Source organism: Triturus cristatus, chromosome 3_2 (assembly GCF_964204655.1).
Source record: "Triturus cristatus chromosome 3_2, aTriCri1.1, whole genome shotgun sequence".
NCBI classification, from domain to species: domain Eukaryota; kingdom Metazoa; phylum Chordata; class Amphibia; order Caudata; family Salamandridae; genus Triturus; species Triturus cristatus.
Window position 1 is genome coordinate 695,722,339 of NC_140584.1, and position 27,509 is coordinate 695,749,847.

Sequence of the window (27,509 nt, forward strand, 5' to 3'; positions counted from 1 at the left end):
TGCTGACCTTCTGGATTTACAGTTGCCCACGGCAGAGGTCAAGTCGAACATTTTGACGTAGGTTCTTCACTCCCCTTCACCATTGATGGAACCTTTACTTCCATTCAGTGAAGCTTTGACAGAACTTCTGGAAGTGTAGCAAAAGCCTATGTCTACCCCAGCTGTTTCCAGATCAGTAGCGAGGCGATACAAAGTTGCGCCTGGGTATCCTGCTTTTTGTCAACTAACACTTCACCGGAAAGTTTGGTGGTTCAGGCTTCATGTTCATCAAAGCAGTCTTCAGGTTCCTTCCTGTTCACTCCAGGGGATAGGGACTCAAAGAAGCTGGCACAATCTGCAGAGAAAGTATTTTCATCGGCCAGTATGGCCTGAAAGTCGACTAATGCTTCAAACCTGCTGGGAGGTTACATCCTTGTGTTGATGGACTCAGCCAAGGAAGTGATTCCTAAACTCCCCAAGGATGTCCGGAGCCACTTTGCTGAGGTGCCTATGGACACTCAGAAGGCGGCCTGTCAGGTGATTCAGTCTGGGCTTGATACGGCTGACTCCGTTGCCAGGGAGATGGGTTCCGCAGTGGCTACTAGGAGGCACTCCTGGCTGAGAGAATCGGGGTTTTCTCCTGATGTTCAGCCACGCTGTTGGACCATTCTTTTGATGGCTCCAGACTTTTTGGGACCAAGGCGAACTAAGCGCTGCAGCGCTTTAAAGACAGCAGAGAAACCGCTAGGTCTCTAGGTCTGCAATCTCAGCTGAGGGGCTTTGGGTATTGAAGATTTCGGGGTTTTGGAAGGGTGGCTCCTTTTTGGGCCCGACAGCAGCAGCAACAACAGGCAAACCTGCTGTACAGAACATATAGAGGGAAGGGTAGAGGTCGTCTGCAGGGAGCTGCTCGCCAACAAGTCTCTTCCTCCTCCTCCTCTCCTGTCTCCCAGCTGGCTCAGCAGGGAAGCAGCTCTAGATCCCCCATCTTAGAGCATGTTGGACCCGTGGGAGTTCTTGTGTCCCATTTTCTACAAAATTGAAATCTGTTATGCCAGATCTTTAGGTCTTAAATCTTGTAGAAAATGGGTACGCCCTTCCTTTCCGGGAGTTTCCCCCTCCTTTCCCTCCTCACCAGGACTGGTGTTCGGAGGACCATTTGTTGCTTCTGCAACAAGAGGTCCTGTCCTTGTTACAGAAAGCTGCGAAAGAGGTTGTTCTGGAGCGGGAAAGGTGTCAGGAATGCTACTCCCAGTATTTGCTGATCCCCATAAAGGCCGGGCGATTGAGGCCGATCCTAGACCTCAGGATCTTGAATTTTTACCTCAAACAGGAGAAATGATGTTGACCCTAGCTCAGGTTCTTCTGGCGCGGCAGCAGGAAGACTGAATGGTGTCGATCGATTTACAGGATGCGTATTTTCACATTCCCATCCTGAAGTTGCATCAGAATGATCTCCTTTTTACGGTGGGATCTCAACATTTATCAGTTTGCGGTCCTTCTGTTCGATCTTACATCCGCACCACGGGTCTTTACAAAGGGTAATGGCGGTGGTTGCGGCACATCTCAGAAGGTCAGGGCTTCCCTTTTTCCCCTATCTAGATGACTGGCTGCTCAAGACAAAGTCATCAGAGATGGTGCTTCATCATCTGCTGGCAACAACTCTGCAGTTGTTATACTTGGGCTTTTCGATAAATATAACCTGATGCCCTGTCAGTGCAAACTGTTCATAGAAGCAGTACTGGACACTACTGTGAGTCGTGCTTTCCCGCCTCCTCAGAGGATGCTAGACATCCAAGCTATGATTCCAATGTTTCAAAATGGAGCGGCTGTTCCAGTCCTGAAGTTTCTACGTCTGCTCGGTCGGTTAGCTTCTTGCATACTGTTGGTCAACCATGCATTCTTGCACATAAGGGCACTACAGTGGTTCCTCCGCAGGCAGTGGTCTCAACACAATGGAGATCTCAGGGAGGTGGTTTGAATCTCCAGAGACACTGCAGCGGAGCTGTTATGGTGCAGTGTTTCAGGCAACCTGTCTCAAGGGAAGCCTTTTCAACCTCCTTCTCCGGTTGCCACAGTGATAACGGGTGCCTCTACTCCGGAGTGGGGTGCTCATCTGGGAGATCTGGAGATCAAGGGTCTTTGGTCTCCAGAGGAGATATTGCTTCACATCAATCTTCTGGAATTGAAGGCGATAAGTTTGGCTCTCAAGGCCTTTCTTCCCTCCCTTCGCGGTCAGTCAGTTCTGGTTCAGATGGACTTCAGATGGACAGCACTACAGAAAACATCTGGCAGTTGTTACATCAATAATAATACTCAGCATACATCATAACAGTAGCCCCTCAGAGCACTTACCCCACTGCCCTTCAACATTACAATTATATGGCTCTTATGTGTACAAACATTAAGCTATATGACTAACCACATATCACTGTAATAGTTAACTATCTTATAGGGGATTGTTCTCTGCTAATAATCAAAGTGAGCCTCTGTTATTTTAACTGAATGACTCATCCCTTGCTAGTCAAGCCAGCCCACAACCTCCTCCCACCCAACCCACCGGTGTGTCCAATCTACTTACAGCTGAAAAGGATCAATACTACAAAGCCCTCAACGTTACTTGTCACATTAGTGTCAGGACTGTACTACCCAGCCCCTTATCATTCCATTTCAACAGATGCGCCACATGGACTTGCCTATTGGTCTTGCAGTGCACTGGGTCCTCATCTAAGCATCGGAGACCGAGCCTCCATCTGATTCTGCTTCGGGTTCCCTTAGTGACGTAACTATGGCCTCCCATGCCCTTGCAGCCTCCAGCGCTTTATCATTATTAGACCGCTTAGCATGTTGGAGCCGAACTGTGCTTGCGCTCACTGCCCATTTAATTAATTCCGCCTTCCACCTCGCAATGTTGGCCCTTGCTTGGATTTCCAATGCGCTGTGATATCCCTCTTAGCCAGCAGCAACCCCAGGTCCAAGAACTTACTCGTGTCCTTCGTTTTAGATGTATGTGGAAACCAGTGCAATAAACACGTGCCCATGTCAGGCTCTATCCGTCTGTCAGTAACTTCGCAGAGATGGTCGACTACCTCTTCCCAGTACGTTCCCAATTGCGGACATCCCCACATCATATGGTGAAACTCCGCCCCCACCAGGTTACAACGCGGGCATTGAGCAGAATCCACCTTAAAATACCTATTGATTTTAGCAGGGGTTAAGTACGCTCTGTGTAATATAAAAAAATGAACCAGTTGAAACCTGGCATTACGCGTACTCTTCCACGCTCTCTGAACCAGCTGAGCCCATGTTGTCTCAGGAGTCTCCTTGCCAAGGTCTGCCTCCCATTTCCCCCGTAATTGACTCAACGGCTTCGTCTCCTCGCCCACCATTCACCTGTATAGGTACGTAATAGCTTTGAAGGTCCATGCTGCCATCACAACATACTGACACGCCATAGACGTCTGCGGTTCCAGTAATCCTGCCCTCCAATGACGTTGCATTGCCGATACCTGGGCGGAATGTAGTAAGAAATCCCCCCGAGGGAGGCCATACCTATCCTGCAGGGTCTGGTAGGGTAAGAGAGCACCATCTTCATATAGATCTCCCAGTACCTCTACCCCCATTCCCTCCCACTCAGCCAACGCAGTCCAGTCCCCCCGTTCGGGAGGGCGGAATACATACCTAAAGGAATCTCCGGAGCATAAGGACGGGCAATTCCAGCTCTATGCTGGCACCGATTCCAACATAGTCTCAGCATCCGTTCCTCGTGACGCTGGTGTAGTCGTTGTTGGAGTACGGTAAAGGACAGTATATGATGCGGGATCCACCATCCCTCTGGGCCATCTGGGCCCCTGAACTCCCTAGCCACTGCCTGGGTAAGCCATTGCAGTTGAGCTGCCAGATAATATAGCTTGAAGTCTGGAACCGCCAGTCCCCCATCAGCCCTCAGACGCATCATTGTGGCCAGGGCCAACCACCGCCTACCATTCCTCCACAGAAATCCCCCGATCATGGAGCGGAGCTGCTGAAAAAATGATCCCAGAACCCAAATCAGCAGCGTCTTAAAATAATATAACAATCGGGGGAGTGCCACCATCTTCAGCAGTGCCACCCGACCTGCCACCGAGAGTGGCAAAGTACCCCAAAATGTTAGACTACCCCTAAGTCCTCCCATAGCTCTGCCTATATTACCCTCTAACAGGTCATCTGGCGTGTGGTAGATATTGGTTCTGAGATAAGGCAAGCATCGAGGCTCCCACCGAATGCCTTACACCTGGGTGGGACCTGACTCCGACGGTACCGCTGGGAACAGGCAGGTCTTCACCCAGTTCACCCCCATCGTCCCAGTCCTCACTCGAGCCATCGCTAATCTATAAAGGATCTCTGTCCATCCCGCTAACGCCTCTCCTAGACCAAACACTCCCATAACTCGAAACAGATATGGCCATTCCAAGCTATCAAAAGCCTTTTCAATGTCAACCGAAAGGACCGTCGCAGAAGGAACATGACTATGATCCTCCCCCAAAATGCGAAGTAAGCGTCGCACATTAGTGGACGTATTCTGGGTGGGGATAAATCCCGCTTGATCACGGTGGACCAGCTGTACCATGTATGGAAGGAGCCGGGTCGCAAGGATCCTGCTCAGTATGTTATTTGTGGTTAGCATGGAAAGAGGGCGGTAAGCTGTCCTATCTGAGGGGTCCTTCCCGGGCTTAAGCAATGGAATAATGACCGCCTCCCAGGTGGAGGCCAGCAACATTCCTACCTTCCTTGCTTCTTCATATACAGCCAGCATCCTGGGGGCTAGACAGTCAATATAAACCGAGTAGAACTCTATGGGTAGCCCATCCGTACCCGGCGTTTTATTGCGTGCCATGTGTTTGATTGCGCCCCTTTTTTCCCCCCAGTGTGATCTCCTGTCCTAGCAGGTCTGCTTGCTCCTCTTCCAGCTTTGGCAGCTCTAAATCTGTCAGGAAATCTCCTATGGTGTCCCCAGTAATCCGTGATTTGCTCAGATACAGCTCGGTGTAGTACTCTAAAAACAGCCTATTTATCCCCTGTTGTGTATATACAATCACTCCCGTCGAAGAGGTCAGGGACAAAATGGGTGTGCCCCGAGGGGCTGGATTAGCTAGCCACGCCAGCAGTGTACTCGCCTTGTCCCGTTCCGCATGCGCTCGCGCCAAGTATGCTCTGTGGTCGAAGCAACGCAATCGCTCTACTTGGGCCGCCACTGCATCCCTGGCATCCGAAACTTCCCCTTGTGCACCCGGGTTCTCTGGGCGGGCCCTCTCAGCTGTTTGCAGGCGGCGCTCTACTGCTTCTATATCTTTCAAGAGTGTCTTCTGCACCCCCACCATTTTAGTGATACATAGACCCCTTACCACTACCTTAAAGGCGTCCCACTCCAGTGCCAGTGTCGCTGCTGTGCCCTCATTCTCTATAAAATACTGAGTTATACCCGTCCCAATTTCTTCACAGAAGACTGGGTCTTCCAATGCCTCTGGCCGCAGCCACCAGGGCGGCACCACAGATCGCTCCTGGATCCAGTGTAGCCTTATTAATAACGGATTATGATCTGATAATGTTCTTGTGAGCTATTCACTGTGGCCTACTTTAGCAAGGATGTCAGGGGTGCATAATATCGTATCTAGCCGCACATGCAATTCGTGTAAGGGAGAAAAAAAGGAATAATCCCGCGCCTCTAAGTGGTGCGCACGCCATGTGTCTACTAGCCCCCACCTATTCTGCCAGTCCCGTCTGACCTTGGATAGTCTATGTATGGGCGCTTCAGGCAACGGAGGGTGTGACCTATCCATCTCAGTATCCACTATAGAATTGAAATCCCCTCCCATCATTACCGGGCCAGTCAGATAGGGCGCCAACCTCCCCAACAAGTGACTAAAAAAGGATACCTGATCCACATTATGGGCATATATGCTGCATAACGTCACATCTGTGCCATTGAGATGGCCCACCACTACCACAAACCTCCCCTCCGGATCCACCAACTGTTGTATCGGCTGGAATGAGACCCCCGCTCTAATCCATATCAATGCCCCCCTAGCAAAAGCTGAATACACCGTGTAACAAAGTTGCCCTTTCCACCTACGCTGCAACGCCAACCCTTCAGCGGTTAATATGAGTTTCCTGGAGGAAAGCAATATGGTCCCCCTTCGCACCAATTAAGCATGCACTTTATGGCGTCTTAACATTGTGTGCATTCCCCTTACATTCTATGTAATGCATTTTAATTCAGGTAACGTCCCCATGTTGTGATCTAGGCCTCATAACCAACTGCTCCCTCTTTGTGATGGTCCTAACTACCCCAAATAACACCCACAAATCATCCAACATCCCCACCCCAGAACAGGCTCTAAGACTCTAGCACCCATCCAAACTAGCAAACTAACTATTCCTCCGGTAGCTACAGAGGAACCACTAACAGACAAAAATAGGGGAGGTGGCCAAGAGCCGAGGAACTCTGGTTTACTGTGCCTCCATTATCTGTCGCTATACCCCCAATAATGAATAAGCCCCAACAGTTCGTGAGGCAGTGCGATATGAGGTAACTGCCTATTTCAACCACCCTTTCACTCCTGTCACCCCCACTAACCTTTAACCCCTAGTAAACCACAGGAGAGAGGGGGACCAGCAAAGGATGAACCCCCTAAAAGCCCTCATAGACAGGTCCCACAGTACTAAGCATCCGCGATCGCGTCTGCTGTCCCAGGCGTTACGTGGGGCAGCCGAACACTTCCAGTATCGGATTCCTCTCATTCTGTCCCCATTGAGGCCTTTTCCGATTCTGTTGCCACCGCCGATGCCGCTCCTCTTTCCTGGGATCTTGCCGTCACAGCCTGCAATCCCTTCTTGGTGAAAAATAATTTCTTTGTTTCTTCAATTATTTTTTTTTTTTTTAAAGAATGTTTTTTTAAAGAATGCCTCTCCCTCTTCTCCTTTCATTCTGTTCTTTTGCTTCCTCCTCCCCAAGGAGGTTCCCATTTAAACCGCTTTCTTTTCCTCTGCCTGTTTCTTACTTTTTGGGGGTATGTTTCTTTCCTCTGTCCACCTAGTTCATGCCCCCTCCCACTTGAGGGTTCTGTTGCCTTATGTCTTTCTTCACTTTTGCGCCCTCTTCTCACCTTTATGTCTTTACGGTTTTCTTCTGTTTTTCATTTGCTGTCTCCCTCATTTCCTTTCCTTCTGTCAAGTATAACTTTCCCATGAAAATCTAGTCATTTTCGTGGTAAAGTTATTTTGTCACTATGACTATTTCCTAAAATGGAAATTTGTGAGCCTTATTTTATCAGGGTGGCTTTGTCCAGTTGAGGTTTAGTCGTAGTGATGGAATTCCCTCTACCACAACCATGCTCAACTTGAGTCCCTTTCTTATTATAGTTGAACTCTGCTGTTGCTTTATGTAAGCAATGGTTGAGCAGGAGAATGTTATCTATCCGGTGGGTAACAGATTACAGTGATTGAATTTTCCTGAGGTTGTGGCACCTACCATCTAGTCCATAGTGAAGAAGTTCAGGTGTCCAAACCTGGACAATGATGGTAAAAGTCCTTCTTATTATTATGATGACATCTGCTCTGTTATCACAGATTGGCATTCAGGTAGACTGAAAACAAACTCCAGAAGAAAAAGGAAATTAGGATATGTTTCATGATGCAAAACTATAACCGGGAACAGAATAAAAGATCAGATGTTTTTGCACCAGGATATCAGTAAGCAAAAACGTCAATAGGTTGAAATAGAGACTTCAAGTTTAGATGACTTCCAGGCATCGAGCTGATCATGTGAACAGGGATGGGAACCTGCTCTCTTGCCCCAGAGACAATTTCCATGACCTAAATGGCCATCGAGGTGATTAGCAGATCCCTGGTGAAACATTCACCCAAACCACTTGACTGATGTTGGGTCAGATGGATCGAACTCTAACAAGGCTGCTCTAATGAAGCGCAATGGCAACTTGTTGGAACTCATCCCCAGGGCAGCAGATAGATGTATATGAGACTGATGCTGTAACATGCTGCTGAAAGTGTCCGCCTAGGGTAGTTTGATACCACTAATGTTTGAAATTGGAGGGGGGGGGGGCATGTTAGCTGATTCTAGTGTTAGTGCTTGGCAGGGATGCCTTTGAACTGCAAGCAACCCCCTGCCCTCCCGCCATACAAAATGTATTTGTTGATAGGCAGAAGACAGTTGTCTTCCACCCCAAGGGTGACAGTATTGACAGTTCATTAGGAGGGTGAATCAAAAACCAGTATTGGGGGAGGTCAATGAGAAGTACACTAGGTCACTGAAGTCCTGAGGAGGTCACATGCACCGCCACTATTGTTTGCACCTCCCCTTTCGAGATATGGTGCAGAAACAGAAGTACACCGTTATAACATGATATGTGAAAGGCCTGAATAATGCCTTCAAACTACATTAAATCATGTATATCTCAGATGCAGAGGAGTCCACATAGCTTTTATACATAACACTCATCAGATTAGAGGAGGGTGTAAGACTGAAGCGGAGCTGGATGGGCCAGCCGTTCTCCACATGCTACTCGATATATGCCAGGGTGATATGATCTGCATGAGACCTGGGATGCCCTTTACTCCACTCCATATGCAAATAGACCCTCAAAGCAAGTACTTCTTGGTTGGGGCAGACTACGGGGAATGGAACTACAGCAAACATTTAAGCACCTACCATTAGACTGAGCTGGGTTTCTTATTCCACTGTCTGAGCAGCTAGCGGACTTTGTGTCTTTGCCAGCTGGGATTGGAGGATATTTTAAATGTGGTAGTAACACTGAACTCAGTAGGCCATAGCCCTGTTGCCAACCTCTCCAGTCAGAGAATGGCTGATGCCTTGAAGGACTGTACTGCATGTTAGGATTTGGTAGACTCTTAAAACGACCTCAACTCAAGCACCACTGAATATTCCTTCTGTTCAAATGTTTACGACTTACATTTGCAACCCAATAAAATATATTGTACTAGAAGCTTACACACAATAGTTGAGCAGACTGAATTCCTCTGTAGAAACAGTCTCTAGTATTTGGCCACTGCCCACTCTTGATGACCATATTGATGGAAATTTGGTAAAAACACTATTTAGGAACACAATTAGAAAGAAATATCACAATACTTCAGAGTTAAAAAAGGAATGGCATCTTGCACACTTATTGAAGAAGTGGCATTTAAAATAGTCGTCTGGGTGGGGTCATTAGTACATCAGAACATATTTTTGTGCCAAAATGTCCATTAAGAGGGAGCTGCCTCCCCTGGAGATCCATCTGGAGATCCATCTGCAAGAATTGGTGAGACTGTCTGCACCAACAAATGAGGAGAGAAACACTGGCAGAAAGTGGAGGAGGTTATTGAAGTTGCGAGAATACCCAAGATGCCTTGATGATAAATCTTAAATGATCATGGAACGTGCTCGAGATATTTAACCCACCAGATTGCTGGCCTTGCTGGATAGGTCAAAAACAGGAGGCTTCGTCTTAAAGGTGATGCGTAAAGGGTCCTGCACTCGCAGGAAGAGTTTTTAAAACATACTGCTACTCCTTATACACTGAACAAGCTGCAACCTAAGATGTGACTCTGGGGGGCTTCTTGGACGATGCAGCACTGCCCTCATTACCACAACACCAGAAAGAGGACAGAGATGCCACACTGACAATCCAGGAGCTTAGCAGAGTGATTACTGAGCTTGCTAAGTACAAGACTCATGCATCTGATACTGAATTTTATGCAGCCTAAGTATAAGTGCTTAGCACCTCAGTTGTTGGCTATGTATAATGCAGCCAGAGAGCAAGGCAGCCTTCCTTCAACCACAAGAGAGTCTGTGATCGTCCCACTGCCCAAACCCAGCAGGGACATACAAGGGACAACATCATATAGACACTTATCAATGCTTAACTTTGATAGGGGTGAGTCAAATGATGAAGCGTTTACCCTTAATGGTACACCCTGACCAAAATAGGCTTGTGCGGGGTTGAGAACATCTCCCCCCAGTAACTAACGGTTGATCCAGATCACGGAATTGGCACCAATTGCAGCACCGTGTCCAGCTGTGGTTTCTGCTGACCTGAAGAAAGTGTTTATTACAGTTGGCTATGAGCTTGTTCTCAGGCACTTAGGTTTCGGAGAGGACATGCTGAAGTGGGTTCCGTTGTTATATTTCAGACAACGATTCAAACTGAGAGATTGATCTCTGACTCATATGTATTTGGGGGGTACAAACCAGGGACAGTAGAAGCCAAGGAGTGCAACTGCCATTTCCCTCCTGAGGCTCAGCCGAGAGTTGATCTTGCGTATTTGCACATGTTTTAATTTTTAAAACTTACTTGCTATTACTGTTGTCTTTTACCGTCCTCTTGCTGCCTCCCGCCATCGGCCACGCCGTAGCGAGGGACACGCCCCCCTCGAGGCCACGCCCCCCTTCACTGGTATACCTGACCGCTGAATTACGAGCGCGTCAGTCTGCCATTTCCCTCCTGAGGCTCAGCCGGGAGTTGATCTTGCGTATTTGCACATGTTTTAATTTTTAAAACTTACTTGCTATTACTGTTGTCTTTTACCGTCCTCTTGCTGCCTCCCGCCATCGGCCACGCCGTAGCGAGGGACACGCCCCCCTCGAGGCCACACCCCCCTCCCAGCCCTATAATTATGTGTATGCACCGGAAGCGCAGCGGACGAGCGCAGCGGGCGCGACGAATGCGCGCCGAAGGCGCGCATAAGGCAAGCTCGTCTGCGCTCGTCCGCGACTGTCCGGGGCAAGGGGCGCGTCACTCTGCCCCGTCCACCACCTATACCCCGGACCAACTACACAAGCTCCAGGGACCCTGGCCCATCGCAACCTCTACCTGTTCCCGTATCCTCTCTCTTGGTCTCTCTCCTGCCCCTCCCTCTCACATCCCTCTTCCCACAGTTGACCCCTCTCTCTCGTCCAGTAGCAGCACCCTTCACACTACCCCTAAATCCCTCACGGTGTTCTATCTCAACACTCGGTCAGCAGTCGCCCATGCACACGAACTCTCAGTCCTGTTGGATCTTCAAGCCCCTGATCTTCTTTTCCTAACGGAGACCTGGTTCAGCGACGACTCCCTCCCCGCCCTATTAGCCACCTTACCGGCCTCCTACTACGCCCTTCGGGCTGATCGCCCCTCCGGCAGAGCTGGAGGCGGCGTGGCGGTCATCGCACGCACCGATCTCCCCTTTCAAATTCTGTCCCTGCCTGATATCGCGACCACCGAATACTTGGTTATTCGCACTACCTCCAGTACTCCCCCTCTGACCTGTTTTCTTACTTACCGTCCTCCTCAATCCCCTTTACAGTTCTTTTCTGACTTCTTGGAAGTCCTGGCTACCATTACAGCTAATAACTCTTCTATCCTACTCCTAGGCGACTTCAACTTCTGGCCTTCCGACCCAGCTGAATGTTCGTCCTCTAAGGAATTCTCTGAAACCCTCCAATCCCTCAACTTCATCCCCCATGTCCACTCCCCCACCCACATCAAGGGTCACACTCTTGACCAGATCTGGTCCCTCAACTGTCCCGTGGAATTCCTCTCTATTTCGCCTTGCACTTGGTCCGACCACCACCTTATCTCTTTTTCCCTACCCATTTACCCCCCAGCTAATCCCCCTCGCCCCAAAAACATCTGGGTTCGAGCATGGGGCCGTGTCAACCCGGAAGATTTTTCCTCCCTTCTTATCACTTCCCTCCCTTCCCTGCAGGGCCTCTCTACCCTCTCCCAGGTTGAGGCCATAGATCAGTGGCTCTCCACTGGCAGTGACTCTGTTGCCCCGCTCAAACGTATTACTTCCAAGCGTGACAAGGATGCCAACCGGTGGTTTAATGCAGAGCTGAAGGCCACCAAACTTACTGTACGCCGCGCGGAGCGGGTTTGGAGGAGAAGTTATTGCCCCACTTTAAGACTGGAGTATACCAACATCCTTACCCAGTACAAAAAAGACATCTTGGTGGCCAAAACCGCCTACTTCTCCTCCAAAATTCTTGCTGCAGAAAACCAGCCTAAGGAGATTTTTACGATTGTCCATAACCTGGCGTTCTCTGACAGAACAACTTTGAAGCCCGCCCCCTCCGAGGAACTCTGCCACTCCCTCAATAACTACTTCATCCATAAAATTTCTACTATTAAAGCTAACATCCCGCCCCCTTCTCCTTCCTTTGTTGATCCCCAATGTCCCCCTCCCAAGGGACATCTCACTGCCCTCCCCCCCATATCTAAGGAAGCCTTATCTTCCTTGGTACCCTTGGTTAAATCTGGCTCTCCACTCGACCCCTGTCCTGCTCACATTCTCCGTCACATTTTTGTTTCCTGCCCGGATCCTCCTCTTCACCTCCTCAACAGTTCTTTGGCTAAAGGTGTGGTTCCTTCCCCCCTGAAGTCTGCGGTTATTGTGCAGATTCTAAAAAAACCTGGGGCGGACCCTTCTGTCCCTGCCAATTTCCGCCCCATCTCCCTCTTACCTTTTCTGGCAAAGGTGCTCGAGCGCCATGTCACCGGCGCTTTGAGCTCCTTTGTAGAGACTCATGGAGCTCTTGCTCCCCGCCAGGCCGGCTTCCGCCCCGCACACTCTACGGAGTCCGTTGTTATTTCGGTCTTGGACAACCTCAGGGAGGGTATGGATACTAACCGGCGCCAGGCCCTTGTGCTCCTCGACCTCTCGGCCGCCTTTGACACGGTGGATCATACCATCTTGCTTTCCCGTGTCAGGGCGGCCGGGATCGGAGGGACCGCCTTGGTCTGGCTATCATCCTTCCTGAGCGACCGCACCCAGGCCGTTCGCCTGGGTGATTTTACAGCGGACGTCCGAAAAGTCCGGTGCGGGGTTCCCCAAGGCTCCTCCCTTTCCCCCCTCTTGTTCAATCTCTATATTGCCCCTCTTATCTTTTCTCTTCAACAAATGGAGGTCGCCGTATTTAATTATGCGGATGACCTCCAGCTGGTCTTTAACCTCTCCTCTTCCCCCTCTTCTGTCCTTAATTTTCAATCTGTCATGCTTCACATCCGGGACTGGATGAACCACAATCACCTTAAACTCAACCCTGACAAGACCGAGCTGGTGTTGACGGGTGGTTCATCCAGCCCCTGGTCCCCTCTCTTCTGGCCCCCTTCTCTTGGCCCCTCTCCGGAACCCTCTACCTCTGTCAAAACCCTCGGCATAAAACTCAACTCCCAACTCACCCTTCACTCCCAGGTTAGCTCTGTGGTATCTTCCTCTTTCCTTTCACTGCGCACTATACGCAGGGTGTCCCGTTTCTTCACCTTTTCAGCTCTCAAACTCATCACTTTAGCCATGGTGGTGTCCCGCCTGGACTACGGCAACGCCCTATATGCAGGTATCCCTGCATATAGTTTACGGCGTTTGCAGCAGATACAAAACCAGACGGCCCGCCTGGTTTTCAATCTTCCCAAATTTCATCATTCCTCCCCCCTCTTGAAATCCCTGCACTGGCTCCCTGTGCGTGCCCGAATCCAATTCAAGCTCGCCTCCATCACCTTCTTGGCCCGACTGGACTTGGCTCCAGCATTTATCTCCTCAGAGATCACCCCCTATGTACCCGCTAGGGAACTCCGCTCGTCTTCCCAGTCCCTCCTCACCATCCCACGCTACCGGGCAAAGAAGTGGGGAGGTTCGAAATTTGCTACTCTTGCCCCGATCCTCTGGAACTCCTTTCCCCTGGATCTGCGATCCATTACCCTGTACCCGCAATTTCGCAAACATCTCAAAGCTCATCTGTTCACAAAATCCTTCGATTAAACCACCAGCAGTCTCCCCCGTTTTCTAGCCCTGGATTTGGTTAGCAGTAGCGCCAAGAAACCGCTGGTGTACGAGCGCTTTACAAGTATTTTAAACTCAAACTGCCAATATGCAGACGATATCACAAAGAGGCAGTTACTGTAGCAGTAGAGCAGGCAAAGCAACATCTCAGTGCACAAGATGCTTGGAAAGGGTATAACCCAGAGATTGATGGCTTTGAAACCAGTACAGATGATGGTGACCACAGCAGTGCTTGTACAGCGCAGCAGGTGGTATGTAGATGTGGCTTCAGCTCACACTACAACAAGGCCTCAGCAGCTATACCAATCCTGTTGAGCAGTGGTTGCCCTCAAGAGTTCATTGCAACAGAATGTGGAATACCTGATCCCGAATTCCATCACGAACAATAGTGATTGGGCTGCAGGAGCTTCCATTTTTAACTTTAAGCAGTAGAAGTAGTCTAACAGACAAGTGGTCTGCCTACATTGATCTTCTTTGGTACATGAAGACTCATTTGCAGTTCCTTTTCTGAGGAGCGTTATCACCACCAGTGACATTGAAAATCAATTGAAACCTAGTCAATCTGTGCTCATCTTACTTTGCAAAAGTTATTCATCTCCTCCTTAGCTCTGATTGCTTTCAATTCCCTTGAAGCACCAAGCTGAGCATCATGGAGACTGCCCCCAAAGCTTCTGCTCCCCCATGGTCAAACAACCACAGCATAGCTCTTGAATCCCAATAGTGCTATGAACAGTCCTGTCTGGAGAGTACTAACCACAAACGTTACAGCAATGCAGGCCCCAGTGAGCAGAAGACATGCATTCCACAATAATGCATGCTGACCTTTCTGTTAATGATCTCCTTGTATTGCCAATAAAGGTCCCAGTTTTGTTGCCAGAGAATTGGAGCTTGTGTGGTTTGGTGGTTGCCTCGCTTTCCTATGTAATTGTTTGTTCTGTATTGAGTCACAGCTCATTAAACCGGTTCAAGAGGTGCAGAAGAAACCCGACTCTGGGGGCTACATTCTTAATGTTTTGGAACAAGTAGCACAGAATTATTTAGGATTAAGCAGTTTGTTCCTGGGAAACCCCCAGCAAAGTGTTTGATGACGATGGTGGCCTCCTTAAACATTAAGACCTCACTCTCCATTGTGGATTAGAAGGCAAAGATTTTGAGAACTTTGAAAAGAAAATGTCCCTGTTCAGCGTTTGCTTAATAAATCATGTCAGTGCCGGTCTGACCATGGCCAACTAAGTGTTGCATCTGCATTATGAGTTCCATCACTATGCTTTCCACTTACGAGACATGTCCAAGAAGAGTTCAAAGGCATTTTCCACCTTCCTAATATGTGGCTGCACTGAAAAGTCAATGTCCTGTGCCCTTATGGTCTCTTCTTACAGGCCTTTGACTAGTCTCATTGTAAGTGGGACATGCATTGCTGAATTGACGGAGTCGTCTTAGGATAAAGTCATTGATCTGTTATTTAATGGGATTAATCTATTTGATCCCTCACTGGGTAAGGTACTGTAGCATTGTATGGCTGCCAAAGTAAGAGCCAAATTATTGAGCTCCTTTGAAGCGGTACAAACCAAACCCCAACTATCCCTTGCTGACTGTGGTTTTCTTAATATTTTTTCAATTTGGAAGCTAATTTGCCTGTATCAGCTTCCCTGTAGTACCCCAAAAGAGGATGCTTCAAGGGTAGACCAAGACTGCCACCTATTCTCCGCTGAAGCTAAGAAATCCCAATGAAATTCTTGTGGCCTTCATGTTCTCCAGTATTCCATTTCTGGAAATCCACTGCTGTAGGAGGAGCGATTCATCCACTATCGTCACTATAAACTTATCAAGGAGGATGCCTCTAGGCTTTAGATTCTTTTCAGTGGCTTTACTCTGAGGTTGCCACTGCTACTACTGATACAAACTTATATCTACTATCAAAGGTTGCAGGAATTCTAGCCTTTCTAATTTGAAGAAGAAGAGTAGGTCCTTCCACTCCCGACTTTGACACTTATAACGACATCTTAATGGCAACAGTGCATTTGGTTTGCCATAGAAAATCAGCATGTTCAATACAAAACGCAACTCAACCAGAATTTCCGAATTTGATGGATTTTTGGCTGCCATATTGCAGTTGCTGAATTACAACTGTTATCCTTCTGAGATGTTTGTCTGACTGCATCCAGTTAGGACCTTATTTCTTTTACTCCTTTTGGTCTCATTCTTTCCCAAATTACCTTTTTTCCATCAAAGAAGATCCAGTTAATTAGGGTTGTTCTTAACAATGGACAAGCAGGAGATTTCTTGTTTCCAGACAATGATGGCCATAGATAGAATTTACTTTGTTTAGACAATATTTTCTTAAGTCAAGGCAGTTCACCAGCTCTAATCTAATGTACTTATGGATGTCCTCTCTAAATGGCATCTATTCAGTAACCCCATATTTCAAGCCAGAGCAAGTGGTTATCTGGGTTCAGACCAGGAAGAGGGAGACAAACATAGGGTACTCTAGTGAATTTTCAGCAGCAGCCACTGAAAGTACTAAATAAGGACCAGCCAAATGATTTGAAATAAACCACCTATTGGAAAACGTAAGTCTACGATCTAATCTTACTCCTCCATGACTACATGTGCATAGATGGACCTCCTGTGTTCAGCTTCCAATGTAAAGTGGATCTGGTATGTTCTTATGTTCTGTATCTGGACTGCTTCAATTATTTATTAATCAGATTTCATTAAAAGCTCTTCAGCTGACATAACCCTGAGTTGAAAGACTATAATTAAGTGTGAACAGGTCAGAATATTTACATCTGCTCTGGACTCTCTATGCTGACTATCACTGGAAAAAGAGTCACTTTCAAGATACTGTGCATGACGCACTAAGCTTACTGGTACCAGGGGCCCAATTACTCAAGCAAGTTCTTCAACCACCACAGAGGAACTCATAATGTAAGATCTGTGACAGTTACCGGAATTCTATAAAAGTCATTCAGTAAAAAAGGTGCAGGAAAGAAAGCCATAGGAGTATGTGTCCTACAAGAACAAAATGTATTGTCTAAGAATCCACTTTTAGACAACAAGACCATGTTAGATTTAGTAACTGAAGTCTGTTCTCTACTTTCATGCATGTTTGGAAGAGTGCATTAATACTAGACAACAAACCCATGCAAAGGAGAACAACCAGACCCATGTGACAATGACCTGCGTGTCACACAGGGAATAGGAAGGCCTACCCAAACCAGCTGCCTGTTTGCGATTCATTTGAGCTGTGAAATAACCTTCCCCTGCTTCCTCTTGCTATTATTTCTTCCCTCCCCTCTCATCTTCCTTATTAAGTCTCTCCTGCGTGAGTATGTGCTCTTGTTTGAGAGTTCCGAAGTGGGTTTGGAACCACACTATTGTTTACTATTTGTTTGTAGCGTTTCTAATTTGGCAGCACTTGCCATGCATCACTTCCTTTTCTTTCAGTGTTGCATGGACTAAGCACAGATTAATTAATTTTGTTTAGTGTCCCCCTACTCCTCCGGCTGCGAATCAGGTACTATTTCTTCTTTGGAAAATGCTAATATTCGGTCAACGCTAGCCACATCATAGCGCTTTTTATTTAACCTCCTGCCCCATCATGTTTCTTTTTCTCCCACCTGCTCCCATCCTGTTTCATCTCCCCCATCCTGTTTTATTTCCCCCACATACCCACATCCTGATTCCTTTTCACCCCACTCGCCCAATCCTGTTTATTCAACCATCTGTTTCTTCTCCTCCTTCGCAACTGCCCTCCCGTTCCTGTTTCTTCTCCTCCTCATCTCCCGCCCTCCCCTTTACCACCCGCCCTCTCGTCCCTGTTTTTGCTCACCTTCCCACCTGCCCTCCCGTCCCTGAATTGTCTCCCCTTTCCCACTCAATCTCCCGTCCCTGTTTGCTCTCCCTTTCCCACCTGCCCTCCCGTCCCTGTTTGTTCTCCCCTTTCCCACCACCCTCCTGTCCCGGTTTGTTCTTCCCTTTCCCACCTGCCCTCCCGTCCCTGAATGTTCTCCCCTTTCCCACCCACCCATCCCCGTTTTTTCTTCCCTTTCCCACCCACCCTCCCATCCCCGTTTTTTCTTCCCTTTCCCACCCACCCTCCCATCCCCGTTTTTTCTTCCCTTTCCCACCCACCCTCCCATCCCCGTTTTCTCTTCCCTTTCCCACCCACCCTCCCATCCCCGTTTTTTCTTCCCTTTCCCACCCACTCTCCCATCGCTGTTTATTCTTCCTTTGAGACTCTCCCTCCTGTCCCTGTTTGTTCTGCCCCTTCCACAACCGCCCTCCCATTCCCTGTTTGTTCTCGCCATTCTCACCCGCCCTCCCATCCCTGTTTGTTTTCTCCCTTCCCACCCGCCCTTCCTTGTTTGTTCTCCTCCTTTCTACCCACCTTCCCATCCCTGTTTGTTCTCCCCGTTGTCCCTGTTTGTTCTCCCCTTTCTACCAGCCCTCCCGTCCCTGTTTGTTCTCCTCCTTCCTAGCCGCCCACCCGTCCCTGTTTGTTCTCCTTCTTCCCAGCCGCCCACCCGTCCCTGTTTGTTCTCCTTCTTCCCAGCCGCCCACCCGTCCCTGTTTGTTCTCCTTCTTCCCAGCCGCCCTCCTGTCCCTGTTTGTTCTCGCCTTCCCAGCCCTGTTTGTTCTCCCCTTCCCACCCGCCCTCCCATCCCTGTTCGTTCTCCATCCCGTCCCTGTTTGTTCTCCCCCTTACCATTGTTTGTTCTCCCCCTTCCCACCCGCCCTCCTGTCCCTGTTCTCCCCCTTCCCACCCACCCTCCTGTCCCTGTTAGTTCTCCCCCTTCACGCCCGCCCACCTGTCCCTGTTTGTTCTCCCCCTTCCCGCCCACCCTCCTGTCCCTGTTTTTTCTCCCCCTTCCCACCTGCCCTCCTGTCCTTGTTTGATTCCCCCCTTAATTCCCTGTTTGATCTCGCCATTAATCCCCGTTTGTTCTCTCCCTTCTCACCCGCCCGTCCCTTTTTGTTCTTCTCCTTCCCACCCGCCCTCCCATCCCTGTTTGTTCTTCCCGTTTCCACCAGCCTGCCCGTCCCTGTTCGTTCTCCCTCTTCCCAGCCGCCCTCCTGTCCATTTGTTCTCCCCTACCCAGCCGCCCTCCTGTCCCTGTTTGTTCTCCCTCTTCCCACCGGCCCTTCTGTCCCTGTTTCTTCTCTCTTTCCCTCCCGTTCCTGTTTCTTCTCCCCCTTCCCCCCTGCCCTCGTGTCTGTTTCTTCTCCCCCTTAGGGCCCTGTTTCTTCTCCCCCTTCCCACCCACCCTCCCATCCTGGTTTCTTCTCCCCCTTACCACCCGCCCTCCCGTCCTTGTTTCTTCTCCCCCTTCCCACCCGTCCCTGTTTCTTCTCCCCCTTCCCACCCACCCACCCGTCCCTATTTCTTTTCCCCATTCCTACTGGCCCTATCGTCCCAGTTTCTTCTGCCCCGTCCCACCCGCCCTCTTATCCATGTTTCTTCTCCCCCTTCCTACCCGCTTTCCTGTCCCTATTTGTGCTCCCCCTTCCCACTCGCCCCGTCCCTGTTTGTTCTTCCCCTTAGTCCCTGATTGTTCTCCCTCTTCCCACCCGCCCTCCCGTCCCTGTTTGTTTTCCCCCTTCCCACCCACCCTCCCGTCCCTGTTTGTTCTCCCCCTTAATCCTTGTTTGTTCTCTCCTTATCCACCCACCAACCCTCCCGTCCCTGTATGTTCTCCCCTTCCCACCCACCCTGATTGTTCTCCCCTTCCCACCCACCCATCCCTGAGTGTTCCCCCTTCCCACCCACCCTCCCATCCCTGATTGTTCCCCCTTCCCACCCACCCTCCCATCCCTGATTGTTCCCCCTTCCCACCCACCCTCCCATCCCCGATTGTTCCCCTCTTCCCACCCGCCCTCCCGTCCCTGTTTGTTTTCCCCCTTCCCTCCCGTCCCTGTTTGCTCTCCCCCTTCCCACCCACCCTCCCGTCCCTGTTTGTTCTCCCCCTTCCCACCCACCCTCCCGTCCCTGTTTGTTCTCCCCTTAGCCATCCACCCACCCTCCCGTCCCGGTTTGTTGTCCCCTTCTCACTTCCCCACCTTCCTGTCCCTGTTTGTTCTCCCCTTATCCCGTCCCTGTTTGTTCTCCCCCTTAGTCCCTATTTTTTCCCACCTGCCATCCCATCCCTCTTTTTCTCCCACTTCCCACCTGCCTTCCGTCCCTGTTTTTACTCCCCCTTCCCACCTGCCCTCCCGTCCTTGTGTTTTTTCTCCCCTGATCCACTCGCCCTCCTGTCCTTGTTTTTTCTCCCCTTCCCACCTGCCCTCCTGTCCTTGTTTTTTCTCCCCTTCCCAATTTGTCCTCCGGCCCTTGTTTTTTCTCCCCTTATCACCCGCCCTCCTGTCCTCATTTTTTTCCTCCCCTTCCCATCCGCCCGCCTGTCCTTGTTTTATCTCCCCCTTCCCACCCGCCCTCCGTCCTTGTTTTTTCTCCCCTTGCCCCTGGCCCTCCCGTCCCTGTTTCTTCTCCCCCTTCCCACCCACCCGTCCCTGTTTCTTTTCCCCCTTCTTCCCTGTTTCTTCTGCCCCTTCCCACCCGCCCACCCGTCCTTGTTTCTTCTCCCCCTTCCCACCCGCCCTCCCATCCCTGTTTCTTCTCCCCCTTCCCACCCGCCCTCCCATCCCTGTTTCTTCTCCCCCTTCCCACCCGCCCTCCCATCCCTGTTTCTTCTCCCCCTTCCCACCCGCCCTCCCATCCCTGTTTCTTCTCCCCCTTCCCACCCACCGTCCGTTTCTTCTCCCCCTTCCCAGCCGCCCTCCGTCCCTATTTCTTCTCCACTTGCCAGCCGCCCGTCCCATCCCTGTTTCTTCTCCCCTTCCCACCCACTCGTCCCTGTTACTTCTCCCCTTTCCCATCCGCCCCTGTCACTTCTCCCCCTTCCCACCCACTCGTCCCTGTTACTTCTCCCCTTTCCCATCCGCCCCTGTCACTTCTCCCCCTTCCCACCCGCTCTTCCCTGTTGCTTCTCCCCCTTCCCACCCGCCTGACCCTGTTACTTCTCTCCCGTCCCCATTACTTCTCCCCCTTCCCACCCGCCCTCCTGTTTCTTCTCCCCCCTCCTATCCCTGTTTCTTCTCCTCCCTCCGTCCCTTCTGTTTTTCTTCTCCCCATTCCACTGACAGAAGCAAAAATAAAAATGCATTTCTCACCCCTGCCCTCATTTCTCACCCCTGCCCTCATTTCTCACCCCTGCCCTCCAGCCATCCACCTCCATTAACCACCGCCACCGAACCTCCCTGCAGAAATCTGCCACCTTATACAAGCCCATGTAAACTATGGATACACTTAATAACCAAAACATACACCTGGGGGTGCTCTTTGTGGAAGCAAAGCCTGCTATGTCTGCTGTAAACAGGAGCTACTAATGTAGATCCTTCAAATATAGTTTCCATTTCTAACAGTAGTTGCACATTCATTTTCTTACATATTATGTGTTCCAAATGACATTAAGATTGTTTTTTCGCCTAATTAGAAATTATCTACTTAAATAAATCATCAGCTACATCTTTACCTCATTGCTTGGTCTTGGGTATTTCAAAGTCTAGCTGACAGTAGAAGGTATTTTTACTCATTACTTATATTTGTACAGGTTAGTCCCTTACGGCAGAATAATGCCATTTGTCACAAAAGAGTGGTTGATTGAAAACATACTGTTTCACATACTCCACAATTACATTTGTTATCTGGAAATTTTACCTATTTAGTTTTCATGTGAATTACAAAAATCTAATTTTCTCACTTTGATTTCAATTCACAGTATACATATAGTTGGATTTATGGATGCACCGGTGGTGGAGTTAATTGGTAAGTGTTGCCACTGTTATGTTTTAGTGCTTCAGCAAGTTTTATAAAACACTTGAAAATACAGTATTGGTTTTACTGCATCAGGTATATCTAATTTGCCACTTTGGAAAATGTTCTAACTGAAACCTTCCTGGATTTATGTATCATTATTCCACATACATTCATCTTGAATAAGGACAATCTTGAGTCTATTATCATAAAGGAACATAAATTGAAAGTACTACAAAAAAGACACATTTTGTCTGAATTGCTGATGAGATGAGCAGCAGAGGGTGTGGCATAGGAATGGTACTGGAAAATTAAGTAAAAAGGCTTTTTTATAGTTATTAAATGTGTCATGTTGTAGAAAGCTTGCCTCGTGATATGAAAGAATGTGTGGTCCACTGAGTTTCTTAATCAAAACACTCCCTCCCGGAGATAACCACACATTCATCGAACAGATCATGGAGATTATCTATTCAACAGTGAAGCTCATAACTAGATTTTTCTTGGAAATTTCAACATTCATTGGAACACTTCAGCCACCCTCTTGTGTATAGTTTTAAATCCTTCCTCCAGGGCCTTGACCATATCCAAGTCTGCAAAAGCCCAATCCATAACAAAGGGGCATATAGATTTAATCATCGCAAGAGAGAACATCATACAAATTGTCTCCATCCTACCTTGTGATTGGACTGACCACCATTGAATCACCATCATCTCAGAATGCCCGAGAAATCCTCCACTTAGTCCTAAAAACAATGCTGCCTGGTCTAGTTTTAAAACCTTCAATTAAAATTATATCTTAAACTATTGTTGACCTCTATGAAGTACTCCAACCACTTCAACGATCCCGTTCCCGCCAAACTCCTCAATGCGGCCATTCACCTTCTATTCCCATTATGGACTATGATAATCAACATCTCACTCACCCAAGGCTCACTTCCTGATTGCTTCAAAAGTGCCCAGGTTACTCCTTTCCTAAAAAACAACAACTTCGACCAGTCCGGCCCCAACAACTACCACCCTATCACCAACATCTCAAATTTAGCCAATCTCTTAGAAAAATGTGTGCACTCACAGTTCCGCGATCACATCGAGCAATTCCAAATCCTCGACGAGTGTCATTTTGGCTTCCGCCCGGGTCATGGCACTGAAACTGCCCTGGTCTACATAGGTGACTATGCTCTACACTCTCTCAATCATAATGAATCTTTCCTACTATTCCTACGTGACTTGTCAGTCACGTTCAACACAGTCAACCATGATACCCTTTAGAGCCTACTAGAGCACAGGAGGGGTCCCTCCGGTACCGTGCTAAAATGGTTCTCCTCTTTCCTTCAGAATAGATCTCTGTGCATCCTAATCAACAACACCCTCTCCGATCGGTCGCCAGTGTTGCTTGGCGTACCCCAAGGTTCTACTCTCTTCCCGACATTGTTTAACCTTTACATTAAGCCCTTAAACTAATTCCTTAAACTTGCTCACATCTTCTACCACATGTACGTAAATGTCACTCAACTTTACATAAAAATCGCATCTCTCAATGACATCAATATCCTCAACAACACCTTCACTAAAACGCACCATTGACTGACTCGTAACCACCTCAAGCTCAGTGCCCTCAAAACAGAATACTTATTGATCTCACCACCTGCAGTCGCCCCTAATATTAAAGACTGGCTCCCATATCTTACTGCCTTGAACTGTACCCCACACATCATTGACTCAGCAAAATCCCTAGATATTATCTTGGACAATGCCCTCTCCATGCAAAAGCACATCAGCGCTGCCACCAGAGGAGCCAATCTGCAATTGCATGCACTAAGAAAACTAAAAACATTCCTCCCCCTGGCAGACCTCAAAACATTAGTTCAAGCTCTTGTATTATCGAAATTAGACTATGGTAGCGCTACCCTAGTGGGTCTCCGAGCAATCACACTTTCACAGCAGAAGGGTACTTTGAATGCAGCAGCTAGGCTCATCCTCGGTTAAAAAAAAAAGTGATCATATCACCCCTGACCTCCAAGCTCTGAAATGGCTTCCTTATGAGAGTAGGGTCCATCTTAAAATGTCATATATGACCCATAAAACGGTGCACCACAATACTCCCTCTTACCTGACCCAGAAACTGACCCTATCAGGTGGAAATAGATCTTCCAGAAGCAAAAGCTCACTACTACTTAACCCACAGAAATTAAACAAAAAGAAAACCTACAACAGGTCCTTCTCAGGAACTGCCCCCAAAATCTGGAACTCTCTCTCTACCGAGATCAGATGCAACCCATTCACATCCTTTTTCAGGGAATAAGTAAAAAGTTTATGACCCAACAAATTCCTCTCCGACTGAGGCCATATCTTCCTCTCTTCAAGAGCGACTCCTTCCTGCTGGCTTATCGCTGCTTCCTGTTCCCACCTTCGCCCATATCCCTGATATCCGCAATGTTTTCCTGTGTTCCCCAGCCATTTTCACACTGCTCTGACACACATCTGACCTTGCCTATGCCGGTACCTATGATTGACCAGGTGTTCCTCTCTCACCTCATACCATTGGCTCTTCTAAATACTTGTCTCATGACTTACCTCATGTTTTTGTATAATGCTTACTGTTCGGTATAATATCTTAGCAAACACAAGGAGATGATGGATGGAGTGCTGAAACTTTTCAGACACTCACCCCCAGTCACAGATCTGGGTTGAATCCATGATCATTCTTTAGCTCACTTAGCCACCTCAATTCAGACCCAGCTATATGCAAATCAATCTTGACCCTGTGCCTCATGGGAACAGTCCAGCCCGAACTGCCAAGCCAGGTCTTCCCTGAACCAGAAAGAAGCATCCTGGGACCGGTTCCTGGGTAACAACCTTCATCAGCCAGGCTATCTTAAATCCAGTGGCAAAGTGAGCAAGGGACCCACGTCTGGGCATGCCCTACCAACTTAGGGCGAATAAAGCAAACCCAAGGAGATGATGGCTGGAATGCTGAAACTTTTCTGACACTCTACGCAGACGTAAGTAAGAAAAAGACTTTTCACAGGAATGGTGGTATCTAAAAAACCTATAGTGATAAAGGCATCAAGCAGTGATGCATATTTTGCTTTAACTTTTTAATTTATATATAGAATATAAATGTGGTGTGCTGGTCGCTGCGGAGACTTGCCTCCTAATTAAGACAACAAAATATGGGCATATAACTGTACGCTGATGACACTGCTTTTCGATAAAATTCTAAAATGTCTGCAAAAAGCTCTAAATTCTTCATTCAGCTAGGAAAAGAATTTAAGAATTAAGACAAAACAAGCATTGGCATAGCCAATAGGTCTCGCTTTTGGGACCTTATAAGTGTTTAGCCATGCAACAGTTGCATAACTAAATACTTATAAGGTCCCAAAAGCGAGACCTATTGGCTATGCCAATGCTTGTTTCTGTTTATTACTGCTCTGTAGTAATGGCGGCACCCGTGCTTTAGCTTAAACATCTTAAGCTAAAGTCGGGTGCCGAGATTGCGTCAAAAGTAAAGAATTGTCTATTTCTTTACTTTTGAAGCAATCTCAGCACCCGACTTTAGCCTAAGATGTTTAAGCTAAAGCACGGGTGCCACCATTACTACATAGAAGTAATAAACAGGAAAAAAAACTGGCTCACGGGGCACATCAAAGCGGCCGTGCGAAAGTGAGGCGCGCACGCCCGCGCACATGCACTGTAGCTCTAGGCTACAGTGGTAGCACTTTTTTGAGCCCTCACAAAAAGTGCATGCGCTGGGTCAGGCGAGACCTAAAAACGTCAATAGTAATTGTTGCCACAAAGCTGCAGAAAAATGTGTTCCTAGAGTGAGTAAACATCTAGGGCTTTACCTTAAAGAAACGGGTGAATTCTGTTTACATCTAGCCACATTAAAGCCTACGGCTTTTGCTTGAAATGCCACTTTTGCTCACCTGTCCATTAAATTATCAGGTGTGGCCCTTTTGCCAATGGTACAGTACGTGTCGATTAAAATTCTTCCCACTTTGACATATGGTCCCAGAGCTTTCGGTGGGAAATTAGTAGGGTGGTTGCACCTTGCACAATGCTGGCTAACAAGACTTTTGTTTCCCCTGCCAGATTGCAGCCCAAGCACAGGTGCATTTAGAGTTGAAATGAAAAATTTCCTAGCTAACATAACGGAAAGTTTCATTTCTATTAAGGACTCGGAGGCAAGGATTATGCTCTATCTTTCTTTAATTCCAATAGCAGCACTTCAAAGTTAACAAAAAAAAACACTGTTCCCATGAACCATAGGGAACATAATACAAAACAATAGAGTGTCCATGGGTAGACAGTCCGACATCCATGCACCAATCACAGGGCTCCTGGAGGTATGTAGTCCTCTGTTCTTATCTATTCCTCCTCTTTCGATGCTGTAGGCCAGCCAGTCCCAGAACCTCACGAATTTTGTTTGCCAGAATCGCCTGCGGAAGCAAAGGACAGCGTAAGCGAGAACCTTGGTTAAGGCTTAGTCCTGCAAGGAAGGAATTCCGGTACAGACATTCAATAGGTACAAGCAAAAAACAGCCACAGAAGAAGACCTGTTACTTACCCCAGTACGAGGGTGGAACAGGTATCCCAGCACTGATATCCTGGGCGGGATAATCTTCGCCTCCGAGTCCTTAATAGAATTGAAACTTTCCGTTACGTTAGCTAGGAAATTTTTCATTCTATGTCAGGACCGGAGGCGAGGATTATGCTCGTTTAAAGCTTGCTCACCACCAAATGTGCCATATCCAGCAGTGGTTTGAAATAAAACCGTTTAAAGTCTGAAGACCAATCTGCCGCATTGAGAATGTCTTCCAGACGAGCTCCCAGGGGAAACGCCTTAGAGGCCATGGCCCCTCTGGTAGAATGGGCCCCAAAAACACGGAGGTCAATGCCTGCCTCCTGCATCACCCAACGTACCCAAAGCTTAGGAGAGTCCGGAAACGCAGGGTAAGAAACGGAGGTGGTACCGCATTTCGTCCGTCTTCGGATAGTGAACGTAACCCCAAAGGGAGTGAAAATCCTTCCTGAGACATCCAGCGCCCGCACATCCGAAACCCTCCGGCAAGATATTAGACAAAGAAGCATAGCCAGTTTGGCAGAAAGCTCCTTCCGAGATAAAAAACGGTTCGGTTGCCAAGACAAGAAAAGGTTCAGGACCTGGTTCACGTCCCAAAGCTGGGAATAACGAGGCTCCGGCGGCAACGAAAGACGGATGCCTCGAAGCAGGCGACAGACCCAAGGGTGCTCGCCCACTGGGGAGCCGTCCACTAAGGAGTGGCCGGCCGAAATGGCCGAGCGAAAGGTAATGATGGTTCTATAAGCCAAACAGTCTTCAGCCAAAGCGGCTAAAAAATTCACAACTGCAGTCATATCTGCCGCCACGGGATCGAGATTCCGGCGCATACACCAACGCACCCATCGCTTCCAAGAGGATCCGTATCGCTTGACCGTACCATCGGCCCAAGCCTTTGACATGAGCTTCTCAGCTGTTCCTGAAAGGCCCGGGATCGCCCATCGTCCCCAGTAATCCGCCAGGCCATCAGGGCAAGGGACCCCTGCGCTATGAGCGGGTGAAGAATCCCGTCGGGATCGAGGAGAAGAGTCGGGAAGCGGGGTGGTAGGATTGGAAAATCCCAGGAAAGTTCCTGAAGAACTGGAAACCAAACTTGAGATCTCCAAATCGGAGATATTAACACAATGTCTGCCCCCTGGCGACGCACCTGCGCTGACACTCTCGTTAGCATGGCAAACGGGGGAAAGGCATAACCCGTCTCCTCTCTCCAATCCTGGAGAAAAGCATCCGTGCTCATCGCCAGAGGATCCTGCCGCCAACTGAAGAACCGGGGCAGTTGATAATCTAAGCGGGATGCAAACAGATCCACTGAAAACGGGC

At 48.5% G+C, this 27,509-nt stretch overlaps 1 protein-coding gene across 1 annotated transcript in view; it reads left to right on the plus strand.

Annotated features, from left to right (window-relative positions):
- PGAP1 (post-GPI attachment to proteins inositol deacylase 1) overlaps window positions 1-27,509 on the plus strand; it is a 760,293-nt gene that overhangs the window by 203,604 nt on the left and 529,180 nt on the right. The window contains exon 11 of the mRNA XM_085648756.1: window positions 21,576-21,622. Coding sequence (XP_085504882.1) covers window positions 21,576-21,622 — 47 coding nt within the window. The remainder of the gene's footprint in view (window positions 1-21,575; window positions 21,623-27,509) is intronic.